Source organism: Diadema antillarum, unplaced genomic scaffold (assembly GCF_040938485.1).
Source record: "Diadema antillarum isolate AM-2024a unplaced genomic scaffold, OU_Dant_1.0 seq00001469_RagTag, whole genome shotgun sequence".
Classification (NCBI taxonomy): Eukaryota; Metazoa; Echinodermata; class Echinoidea; order Diadematoida; family Diadematidae; genus Diadema; species Diadema antillarum.
In genome coordinates this window covers 218,094-231,381 of record NW_027272208.1, presented here as the reverse complement: position 1 = coordinate 231,381, position 13,288 = coordinate 218,094, and the positions used below count along the sequence as shown (strand labels likewise).

Below are 13,288 nucleotides of genomic sequence, written 5' to 3'. Positions count from 1 at the left end.
GTGTGTATGTGTGTGTGTGTGTGTGTGTATGTGTATGTTTGAATGTGTGTACTTGGTGTAGTGCACCATGTAGGTCTTACTGTATCTTGAGAAAATGCAAGGCAGCAATCACTGTGTATGTGTGTGTGCTGTCTTTATCACTGTTACATGTACTTGATAAGTGCTAATGTCTTCCTTTGCTATTTACAGCAGTTTATAGGGTACCAGTAGACTTAATGTGTTTTTACACCTGCTGGCATTATTGAAGAATAGGAAATTGCATTCCTCCATCAGTGTGCTGTGTTCCGCAGCTCAGTTTATTTTGTTTAGCAAAATAGCAATTTGTGACCAGATGCTATTGATCATTTGAAAAAAAAAAACGAAAAAAAAAAAACCTAGCTGATTGGTATAACATGTTTTTTCTTTGTATACTACATGTATGCCGGTATGCCATATATTCAGCAAGTCTAATTTTTTGCGAATCAGGACTTACTGACAATTTTGCGAGTTGTTAAATTCGTGACTGTGGAGTACACTACTGTATGGAGAAATATGTACGTGCACATCACATTCATATTGGAATCAGAGTTGATATTTTGGCGTGTTTTTAGATATTCACTGTATACAGTAAAACCATCAGAGAAATATTAGATGATGTAACTAAATTGAAAATATTATATCTGTGCGAGCACACACACACGCACACAAATCAGAAATTTACAAAAAATTGCCATTTTGAGAGAAAAACTAGAAACTCCAATTTCTTAAATGCCTATTTTGGGATCAGTCATAAATTTTGTCATAAGCTTTGGAAAATTCTGCAGTTAAAATGAACAATTACATTGTATATACTGGTAGTTCAAATGATAGAGAAAATTTTGCTGTACGAGCATCTTACAAAACACCAACAATGAATAAGTAAAAAATATGACGAAAGTATTCAGCACTAAACCACAGAAATGTGGTTTCTAGAATTTGATGCAGGTTAATTGTGAGTGTGTGTACTTGACATCGTTGTTGGTTGATTGCTTTTACTTTTTGATCTGTGGCTATGGAGAAGATTGGATGGAGGGCCTTTTCCCCTCATTTCTTTTATGTATATGTTTGTTTGTGTGTGTGTATTTTGGTATTTGGTACATGAACTCATCTAAAAATCCATGTCAAGGTAAGCTGTACCCACAATTGTGTAGGATTTCCTGATATCTCGCAGGTACCAGTGGTGCAGTGCCTGCCGTTGCTTTGCGGGATTTCAGACTCAAAAAGTAAATTGACTGTGTATAAATCACGCTTCTGAAACATACACTCCCATTCATGTTCAAAGTGTGCAAACCATTCAGACACTCAAATGAGTCTCCTTGCTAAACTGCCAATGTTCTGCAAAAGACATGCTATACAGGTGCTGTGTCACAAAATTCATGCCGTGTTAATGAAGCATGGTATAGCCCCATACAATGCATGATAAGTATACATACAGTTGTACATTGCACATACTCTAAATATGCATACTCTAGGATGTGGTGGGAGTGAATGCAAGGTCCTGTTGAGCTCCACCTCAGCTCCACCTCAATGTTTTTGGGGTGAAACTATGTAACACGGCCAACTGAATCTAACAAGATGTGATTGCAAGATATCTCAGGACAATCAAAGCCAAACATGACTTGAGAAATGTGTACAATGAAAGAAACACAATTCTAGTTTGCTTAGATAGATGTATGAAAACAGCTTTATATAGGGGCCTACATGAAACTAGTGTCTAATCAAGCTACAACCCAGTTCCTTCTGTACACAAGGGTGAATACTAATTTATCTGCTACTCAAGCCTGTAGTGACTGGATCACCAGCACCTGGTCAGGACATGGACCTAGTAGACAGGTCAGGGGCATAAATTCCTCTTTTTAATGCAAGGGTCAGAAGGAGTTGACAGTGCTGCTAAGTACTCTAGCATGTGGCAGCTGAGTTCTATGATCTGGAGCACACCCAGTACCTCCTTTGGTGATATGTAGTAAAACCGATATTTACGTGATATCAAGCAGTACTCTTTTTGTGCACTCACCTACCAGAGTAGGACATCTTATATGCAGCTGTGTATGATTTTTCATTTTGTGTGCATGTCATTTTTCAACAATTGAAAAACTCTTGATTTAATTTACAATTATGGCTTCTTTCTCTGTTATCAAATAACATCCTCACATTCCTGTAAATACCATGAGAGGCCCCTAAATATTGCAGTTGTTCCTTTGTGGAGTGGCTTGCTCTAACTGCACCTTTAACATGTTTTAGAACATGGACAATATACTTGATGCACACAGTATTTTCCACAGTCACCAATAATATGGATTTGTGCTGCATTTTTTTTGTTAGACTTGTTCACAAATGTCAATGTATACACTGCAGGTGTAGTTTCTTTGTAATGTGTAGAAGAATATTAGTAACCAAGTAGGATAGCTTCTATGGCTCAAACGACTATACCCCATAGTTGAGGACTGTATACCTGTAAGATGGCAAAGTGTGTAGCTCTTAACTGATCCATAAATTGATTTGTCTGACTTTGCTTTAATGTTTAATTGTCCATTGTTAGGATACATTTCTCTCTCAAAGTGCTAGGCAATTTTACAATGATGTGATTTGTGAGAACTGTGTACAGTATTTGTTTACTAGAGTTCTCTCAGTGGTTAGTGTCCTCGGAGTAAAAGCTTATGAGAATGCCCACAATGTGAACCATCCGGTGCATGACACAATCGCTAAATTTCTGTGGTGTGCAAACAAATAAATCATGAAAAGAATGCTATGCCCACGTGCTGGCTATTCCTCAAAACTTCTTTTCATATCCCTTTGGCCTCTGGCATCACAGATCTCACTGTACTATTTTGTTGGGCTGAGTAAAAATAAAAACAATCCAACAAAACAAAACTACCTCTTGACATTACTTTCTTTTATAGAAAAAAACTAGGAACATTGCTATATTAAAAAAAGAAAAAAAAAACTTGTTTTTGGGTTCTGCTTAGTTATAGTTCATCTTTCTTGTGCTTTTTACTAACAGCCATGCCATGGTGCGGTGTTGACATTGGCGGAACATTAGTGAAGCTGGTCTACTTTGAGCCTACAGACATCGAAAATGCAGACACAAAGGACGCCAGCGTAGAGCCTGGTACTCTTGAGAAAATCCAACGCTACCTCACATCCACCGTGGCCTATGGCGAGACGGGCGTCCGCGATGCTCACCTCCAGATTGAAAACGTGAAGGTTTTGGGGCACAGCGGGACGATACACTTCATACGCTTTCCAACCTACAACATGTCTCAGTTCCTAGAGTTGGTCCAAGACAAGAATCTTTCCAGTGTTTCCAATAGACTCCATGCTACTGGAGGCGGAGCTTACAAATTTGAACATGACATTCTTGAGGTAATGCATGAATTGATTTCTGTTGTAGTTGTTGTTCCAGTTTGTATGTTTTGTTTTGTTTTATATATATCTATGTGCTTGTCACTTCAAAAATATTGGCCCTCCAGCATCCAGAGCTTGCCATCATGCATTAGGAAAGTAAATTATGTATTTCAGCTTTTCACTTTCAGGATCCAGGTACCGGTATGTTTCAAAGAACAAATCTCATGGTTTTTTGAAAAAATGTATCATGGAATTTATGGGAAGTAGATTTCTTACATTTGATTCCAACTACAGGTAGGTACAATTGTCAAAGACCTGTGTCATTTTAGGCGCTATTTATTAAGAGTTATGATTGATTATATAGTTGATTTCTATCATAAGTCTGTGGCTGCCTGTGTGGTAAGGAAATTTACAATCGACTATATCTTTTGATAAGACGGGGGACCCTGGTATTAAAAGCCATTAAGGTCAAGATTGTTTTTCAAGGGTGGTCATCTGTTTGGAGTAAAGTCATCAAAGTTTGTCATGAGTGGAGTGACTAGTAGGTTATTTTTTATTTCCTCTTTGTTGAGCGCCATGCAAAGTAGAACTCTTCCACATCATGGGTCCTGTGTGAGTGAGCCTTTCCTTGTCCTCTCTTGCAGGAAGAAAATAATGATATTTGTAATGTAAATTTACAGAAATATTGACCTTCTTGGAGCCTTTGTAGTCCCACGATTTTCTTTTGTCACGCCCTGTTTGCGCATTCCTAGAAAAATGATGGGTTATTTTCATCTTTTTGATCCATGGGGAGATTCCAACCAAACTTGAAAAAGAATCATCTTCAGGGAAATGGGAGTGTTCTTCAAAAAAACTTGTTTCTCGAGAGTTGTTCTCAGGGTGGTCTCACTTTACTCAAAAGAAAGTTTAAAAGTGGGAGAGAGAGGGGACTTGTGATGGTACCAGAGACAAAGCTTACTTTTTCAGCTTTTGAACAAGTTTTAGGAAATATTCAGACATGGCAAACTTACCATTCATAGCTCAGCACTTGCCCTGCATGATGCTTTGTGCTGTATTGTAGAGCAGAGTTTGGCTTGACTGTGTACATCAGCTAAATACAATAGATGTACAGGGTGTATACAAGTAGGTCAGGGCTCACTTGACAATATCTGGGGAATTAAACGCAGAACTTTGTTTGAATGGTCACACTTTAGTACACAGCAGGAGTGTGAGCAATGTGTGGCAGTTTAAACGTTCAGTTGTTGCTCTGCAATTGGAAAAGGAATGCATCCACATTTTGGAGCCTTGTTGAACCCACAAATGTAAAAACGCCCACAAATGTAAAAACGCCTACAAATGTAAAAATACATCGCCCACAAATGTAAAAAACACCGCCCACAAATGTAAATAATTTCAACCACAAATGTAAAAACGACAGCGCCCACAAATGTAAAAAACGCCCACTAATATAGTAAAAATTCAAACATCAACCACAAATGTAAAAAGTTTTTACATTTGTGGTTGACGTATTTTTACTGAGTGGGCGTTTATGTAGACCCTTTTTCGTGCATTTTACCTGCTAACTAGACGCGCGCTGCTTAATTGCATGTATTCCGTGTACTGTGACCTGTCGAAGCCGATCTGTTTTCAGTTATGAGCGACATACAGTACGGGGACTGGAGCTCTAAAACTAAGGCCTTGTCACATTTCGTGTCTGGGGAAGCGGGTTGACTTGCGGGGATTGTTTTTTTTCCCCTCCGGAGCTCCCCGCAGTGGTATACCCGCACTAGTATCCGGAGATGCGCACGCAAGTCAGACTTAGTCTGATTTGCCAGTGTCGCTGGTCATCTGCGTGCATGTTGAGGGTCAGTTACTGCCTCTCTGCTGGTTAGTTGAGAGTATAGGCCTATAGACATTCTGTATGATTTTCTGCCATTTCAAATTACTTCAGAGGGATTCCTTTGCGATAAGTCAGTCCTCACCCGCCGCCCAGAAACAGAAACTTGCAGGAAAACATACACACACACACACACACACACACACACACAAACAAACAGACAGAAGACAAGCATGTTATCACTGTAGTACATGCAACGATACTCCATGGTAGGTCGGCATGCAAATAGCAGGTAAGTGGCACGCGTCTAGCAGGTAAAATGCATGCAAGTACGGAACTCTTTAACATCTTTCATGTCCAGCACCCGCAGAAATTGTACTGCTCGTATTCGCAACAAGCCCGCATAACTTGCCCGGAGGCGCAGCTGCCCGCTGGAAAGGTGTGATACGTAGCACACCGTAGCTACCCATACTATTTCGCTATTTATGATATTGACGCCCTCAACGTCAAAAACTAGTATAGTTTAAGTTGATTTTGTCGTTTTTCGGCAAAGGCGGCGACTTTGTCGCCGCGGAGTCCAGTTGGCAAAGGGTCCGGAAACCAGACTAAGCACACGGTAACGCATAGACAGACACACGCACACACATCTCCCCCTCCGAACTCTCCACTGCTACTATTATACCCACACACACACACACATGCACTCGTCTCCGTACACGTACACATTATTTTACAAGAAGTGCACTGCTGTCCTAGAGAAGTGAGTCTACTTATATCGACATACTATGAGTACTTGTCGTTTTTACATTTGTGGGCGACATTTGAAATCATTTCTACATTAGTGGGCGTTTTCTACATTTGTGGGCAATGTTAAATTTTTACATTTGTGGTCGATTTTCTACATTTGTGGGCGATGTACTTTTACATTTGTGGGCATTTTTACATTTGTGGGTTCAACGGGCCTTTTTTATTCACATGGCATTTTGTCCAGTGAACAGTGGTGGCATGTAATGGTGTCCAATAAATTGTTGGCAGTACCATGGGAGAAAATTTATGTCCACCAGATCTAATGAAACAACAAAATCAAACTTGGGTAGGCCTCTAACTGATGTGATTAAAGATACATGTACAATGTATGTGGATCTGATTGGCTCCTGGTGTTGGGTGTTGTCGTCTGTATTTTATTTGTGTGTGTGTGTGTGTGTGTGTGTGTGTGTGGTTGCTTCAGTTTTCATAATCTCGTTAAGGAAATCTGGTGAGTGAATTTGGCAGTTGGATACCATGAGAGGTGCATGCCTATACACTGTAGGTGACCGTTTAAGAGCAACAGAGTTAAAAAGAAATGTGTGAAATCATGTTCCGCTGTCATGGTTGAGAAACACCCCTGGAGGGGTGCAGTATTTTTTTTTAATTGTTTGCATTGTGGGCAGGCTGACAGAGACCTTCAGTTAATGCGAACCAATAACAGAGCCATGCAGACATGTCATGCTCTATGCATGTACAAACAATTGTTTGAATGGAAGCTGGCATTGCGTTTGTTTGGTGTGATCTCTGTGCATTAAGCTTTTTACAAGGCTGCGTGATTGTTCCCGGCTTTCCGAAGGGTTCAGGCAAATGTGTGTCACTGTTTGAGCACTTCTCTCTGATAAAGGGCAGAAAGAGAAGTGTTGTGTCAGTGTAGACAACATTACCACTCATCACAGTCTGATTTCTTTCTTTCTTTCTTTTTTAAATCTTGCTGCATATCTTGTGTTGAAACTTTGCTTCTCATGATACCGAGTATGTATCCCTTGCAAACATTGATAAGCAGAGTGGAAAAAAGATAATGAGATGAGAGCATGATGTGATGAGTGCCTTTTTGTCGTGTCAACCACTTCATGTTCAACATTCTGACGTGGTTCATTGCAGGGGTTCATTGTATTAATCCGTATTGGGTGTATATTGTGTTTTTCCAAAAAGTGTCATATTTCTGCTGACACAAGAGGATGATACAAGAAAGTGACACACTTTTGCAGAAATCCACTTCAAGTTCAAGTCAGTCATTCTGCATGGGCAAAGGCTGCAACCATCTCTCCGCAAAGCTTTGCTCTTTGTTAATTCAAGCAAACCTGTGCTCAAACATCGAAGAGATTGATCCAGATGACATTTTAATACCAAAAAAAAAAATGATATAGATGGGAGCAAGATCATGTGTGCACTGTGAAAATTGAGCAACAAATGTTTATACTCCAAAATTCACTAGCTAACCAATAAAAAGATCTTATAACATTTTAGCAGTGTGATTACATTTTTAGTGAGTGCATTATTGTGAACATATGTGTTTTGTCACTTCTGTAATTGTGAGGAGTGAGTCAGTGGCTGTATATCACATGCTGGCCTTTTATTTCTGGAAGGTCAATGGTAGCTGCACTCTAGTTTCTCAACTCAAGAAAATTGACAGAGCTGTCCCTTTTGTTGTACATTACATTTAATGTTTTGAACAAGGGTTTAGTTCATGACTATGTAACAAGCCTTACGCATCTGGGTATCAATGCGGTGACAGAAGCTTGTATTTCAAATTTTGGTGAAAATCGCTCTTTTTGATTAATTGTCAGATTATCAGTCAAGTGATGTCCTCTCCAAACCCTAGCTGTCTTACCTCCAAATCGAAGCCATCATGGCATGCCAAAGGAAACGCAATCCCATTTGTTGTAGTGCTTTTGCTGCCATGTTTTTTCATTCTCTCCTGCACATTTGACATGTTTGAGATACGAGGTTTTGTCGCCCCAACAGCGATACGTTTCCTTCTCACAGGATCTGTATATTTGTGAGGCCAGATCTCAGAAAGACATCTGGTAATTAGAGGCATGTGAGGAACAGGTAGATCACTTTGTAATCGAATTAATGGTGTCCTAATGCCTCCTGTTGGCCTGTTGAGGCCATTCCTGGTTCCCCTGGTGCCCCGACCAAGGGAAGTCTGTGAAATGAAACAGCAGACTGTGTGAAGCTAATTCTGGCAGATTTCACTGACACTGTAAACCTTTTGAGTTCATGCATGCAATGTTGAGAATTACTAGTAGGTCAGAAACTCAGAGATCTCTTGAATGTTAATCCTCTCATTTAAAGTCTTACTTTTTCATAGCACATATTAGGTGATGGCTGGCATGTGGTAATGAATATACTTTCCCTCTTTTGGATTTAGGGAGCCTTGATTTTCCTGAAAAAAAAAAGTTTTCAAAGATTGTGTTAAAATCCAGTGTTTCTTCCTTTCTTTTTTTTTTTCTTGGGGGGTGGGGGGAGGGGGCTGTTTGTGTTGCCTGTTGTTTATAAGAAGGTGGTCCATAATTCTGGAGGTAGCAGTGTATAAATGACACTCTCACCAAAATTTTGATTTGACAAATGAATGACACAACTTGTTGTTGGCTTCTGATGTCTTTGTAGGGGTCAAAGTGTCATTGAGCTCTAAGAGACAATTAGAAGTGGAATGAGAAGGATGAGAATAGATCTAGTAGGAGCAGGAATGTGATGTCACATCATAGTGTTGTATTTTCCCCCATTCTTGTTTTCAGACTGTGAACATGCAGCTCGTCAAAGCAGACGAGTTCAAGTGTCTTATACGAGGGATTCACTTTGTGGACAGGCTGCTACCCAACGAGTGTTACTACTGGAACAAGCCAGATCCCCTGGACAATGAGGCCAGCGAGAAGCTGCCTTTTGACTTCAAGGACCCTTACCCCTACCTCGTGGTCAACGTCGGCTCTGGTGTCAGCATGCTAGCCGTACGATCACACAACGATTTCCACAGAGTCACTGGGACAAGGTATGTGGGTGGTAGATCAACTCTGGGGCGAGAAAACGCACTGTATGTCTTTATGCCAAAGAAGTGAGATTGCATTTGTGTTCTTGATATGAAAAGCAGTAAAAGGTAACAGAGAATGCTACCCATTGGTATCTAGTGTGTTGCACTGCTGAATATTCTGTGCATCTTTACTGAATTTATTAATGAACAAGTATAAAGTACAGTTGTCAGGAACAGGTAGATTGGTGACTGAAGGCCACAGGAATTATTTGTTTATTTCAAATACAGATTTGAACATGAAAATACATTCATCTACCATTGCATGGGTATGGGATCCAGAAATGAGAGATAATAATCAAGTATAGATTTGATCTGTCTTTATTGAAGTCGAGAGATGCCAGTGTAATGATTCATGGTTTCCTTTGTCCCCTTCAGTCTTGGTGGAGGGACATTCCTTGGCCTGTGCTGCCTACTGACCGGCTGTGAAACCTTTGAAGAAGCCTTGGACATGGCGTCCAAGGGCGACAACACTAAGGCGGACAAACTGGTCAGGGACATCTATGGTGGGGACTACGCCCTCTTTGGTCTGCCTGGTTCCACAATTGCCAGCAGGTTAGGGCAGTTGATTTTGCCTTATTTTACTCTTTTTATTCTTTATTTATCTCTCCCCCCCCCCCCCCCCCCCACACACACACAATATCAATTACCCTTAGACATATGTAACGCTGAGATATATCCATGTAGTTCACAGGGCTATCAAATAGTATATTTCCTCCTCATCCATATTGAGAATTTCTATGTTTGGAAATGAAAAAGATGTGTTCTAAGATTTAATGTAATAATTGTCAGAATCTGAAATTTCCGTATTATTCAACCAAAATGACTATTGTGTCTTGCCGTGAAATGTTTTTGTCTGTTGATGTGCACCAGTTTGTTGTTTGGTGTAATATATGCAATGTAGAGGTTAGCAGACAGGAGGTTGAGGGATATGGACAAAGGCAGTTGTAATTTGGTCTTAAAGATAATGATTTCACAGCCTGTGAATCAGGACCATAAGCAGTGGAACTACAGAAGCTAGACAAAATGACATCAAGATGCTCCCAAGTAGTTACAGAAGTACTGAAAATTTTCTGTGTGATTTGTTTGAAAGTTGAGAATCTTGCAGTGTGCAATTATCAATGGGTGCTTCCATGTGGTTCTAGAAGTAGCAACAACGCATTTACTCATACATTAGTACGCAAGTTGATTGAAAGTAATGAGGTACATGTACAATGTTGTCAGGTTTACCTGAGATTTTATGGAGGGAATTTTGTTATTGATCTATGACTTGAAATTGATCAAAGGCAGAAAGCTGCAATTATGCCTTTCAGTTTCCGCAATCTTTTTTCTTTCTTTTTTTCTTTCTCACTACTTGGTGTGTGTTAACAGGTATAAAATGTGTTGTCTGCCAAAACCACATTTTATGAACGTATTGTAAATATCGATACATCATTAGGTAAAAATGGTAGTTAAGAAAGAAATATGTGTATGTTTTTTTCCTGTACTATATCTTCCTTGTTTCTTTCTCCAGCTTTGGCAACATGCACATCAAGGAAAAGAGGGAGGAAGCCAGCAAGTGTGACCTAGCACGGGCAACTCTTGTGACCATCACAAACAACATTGGCTCCATAGCCATGATGGCTGCCATGAGAGAGGTTAGACCGTTATCGAGTTCATTTAGAAAGTCTGTCTGATGTGTGTGTGTGCATCTTTACACAGGCTACTTCATGGAATACAACACAATGGATGGCTGTATTCCATCAGTCTTTCAGGGTACACAGAAAAGGAACAGCAAACACAGATGCACCCCATATCTATAGGATTGTGTGTGGACTGTGCATGTTTCTCTGTACAGTGAAACCCCGTTAAAACGAGTTCGGTTATAAAGAGGGACCGCTTATAACGAGGTGATCGAGTCGGTCCAGTTTTCCTTTGCGTGTAAACATATGGCAGAACGAATCGGTTATAACGAGTTCGGTTATAATGAGGATATTTTCGGTGCATCATGATAAAGAAAAACATAACCAATTTGATCGGATACAAGGTTCCATTTCTTGACCTGCTGCTTTCAAACACGCGACTGAACAAAACATTGAAAAGCGAATTCACGCTATCCTGTTTTACAGAGTCTGTGCTGAACGCAGTAACACACTGTAATACTGTAATGCAGTATAAGATGTTTAAACCTTTCATGCATGTTTTCTATTTGTGTGATTTGCAGGGCATAGAGAGGATAGTGTTTGCAGGAAATTTCCTCAGGACTAACTCCATTGCTCAGAAGATGCTGGCGTATGCCATGCAGTACTGGTCCAAAGGAACAATGAAAGCCCTCTTCCTTCAGCATGAGGTAAGTAGCATTCCCTTTCACTTTCACCTCTTGAGCCCCATGGTAGCCCACTGCTTTTCGGAGCTGGGTGTGCCATGCACTGTACATGTGGGGTATTACAATACCGTATGTCCCCCCCAAAAAATTACAACCGGATTTTTGCATTGAAAACTTCCAATATGATTAAACTGAATGAATGCTACTTCAGGGTCTTAAAATATAACATCTTAGCTATATTTTGCAGAAAACTCCATTCAGTTTGGTTGAGTCGTCACAGAGAAATGTGGATCTTTATAAAGCATGTCAGGGGTCTGATTCTTCCAAATTTAGTACTTGGATGCTCTTAGAATTGCATAATGTGTGAACACAATGGACAGAATTTGGGGGGAAGGGATTCCTGGCATGCTCTACAAAACTCCTCATTTCTCTTTGACCACTGAAGGAAATTGGATGGGGCTTTCAGTAAGATGTGAGTAATAAGTTATAGTTTCACACCCTGAAATTGTATTTGGATTGATTCACTATTTTTAAAGTTACCATTGCGGAGGGTCCCGTTGTAATTTTTTTGGGGGACATGCGGTATGTAGGCAGTAACAGGCTATTGGGACACACCCAGACATTTATTGACCACACCCAGACATTTTTTTGACAGTGTCTAGAACAAACTCTGCCTGATAAATCTATGGATGTTTTGATGGGGGAAGGGGGAGCGCACCAGTTATTCATCATGTTATATTCTGCTGTGGCTGCCTCTGAAGTCCTGAAAGTGGATCCAGTGGAGTTAAGGAAATGCTGATATACCCGTATCCTCAGAATACTGTTAAAGTGGAAATTTTCATGCGTTTCGCACAACCAGAAACTAGTGACAAAATGAAAGAATGCAAATATTTTTGTCTTCATCCACGGAATTAAAAACATGCAAAACTCATCTCACCCAGCCAAGCCCAAGAAAATTACTTGACCGAAAATATCCGCTTTTGCAGTATGTTGTCACATTAGATTTGTTATGTTGTTTGACGTGTTTGTATTTCTTTTATGTGTAGGAGAGATTGATGTAGTAAGTTTTTTTTTCATTTCTCCAGTGATGCTTTGTTGTGGTGCCACAAATGTCATTACAACCACACGTCATAGATGGTGTGGTTCTGCTTCACAAATGCTCAATGCCTTTCAGTTTGCCCCCTCCTTGTTTTGCATCATGGATGTGGAGACAGATTTAATTATACGTTCTCTGTGGTGGTGATGTCTTGTGTTTGTGTCTAGGGATACTTTGGAGCAGTCGGTGCGTTCCTGGAGAACATCGGCTACGTCGGAGACAGGAGCCCCAGTCCCGACATGGAGCGAAAGCAGAGCACGCCAAAGAGAGTCCCGACGCACTCGCCGGCCAACACTGCCACCACCTCTTCCACAAGCTCATCTACGTCCCCGGGCAGCAAGGGGCAACGTGCAAATGATAGCATGGGCAGTCTCATAGAGAGCAGCTCGGGGGAGGACCTCTCGCTTTGACCTGCCCCCTCCGTAGTGGCACCTGTCATCCATCCTTCTATCAGGAATCCTGCCAATGCTGCATCCGTGGCCCCTCCGGTCAAGATGTCATCGGAGATAACTGTGGGCCATTCACTCATTTTTCATCGATGAACCCCGGGGCTACTGGTAGTTGTCGTAGATTTTCACAGAAAGATTCATGTGGGTAGGGAATGAAGTGGGGGAAATAAGGGTGGGTAGTGGGGTCGAGGTGGTACTGGTCTGGCAAGAGATGACGAGTCAAAAATGCAGGGCATGTCAAGTGGGTGAGTGTCAAAAGATTATGCAATTATTGAATATTACCCATGTTTTGACACAGTGAATGCTTGGGTCTATTTTTATGACACTGGAAAGGTATGATTAACGTTAAAGAGAATTACCATTCAAGAGAACCACTTCCTTCAATGTCTATTAAGCTTTCATACCAATCCAAACATCTTTTCAT

At 40.6% G+C, this 13,288-nt stretch overlaps 1 protein-coding gene across 2 annotated transcripts in view; it reads left to right on the top strand.

Annotated features, from left to right (window-relative positions):
* Positions 1-13,002, top strand: part of LOC139709772 (pantothenate kinase 3-like) — a 28,950-nt gene extending 15,948 nt beyond the window's left edge. For both annotated transcript variants that reach the window (XM_071621734.1, XM_071621733.1), the window contains 6 exons: positions 3,020-3,381; positions 8,728-8,978; positions 9,393-9,569; positions 10,528-10,651; positions 11,218-11,343; positions 12,583-13,002. In XM_071621734.1, the coding sequence (XP_071477835.1) occupies positions 3,020-3,381; positions 8,728-8,978; positions 9,393-9,569; positions 10,528-10,651; positions 11,218-11,343; positions 12,583-12,825 (1,283 nt within the window). In that variant the 3' untranslated portion in view covers positions 12,826-13,002. The remainder of the gene's footprint in view (positions 1-3,019; positions 3,382-8,727; positions 8,979-9,392; positions 9,570-10,527; positions 10,652-11,217; positions 11,344-12,582) is intronic.
* The last annotated feature ends 286 nt before the right edge of the window (positions 13,003-13,288 follow it).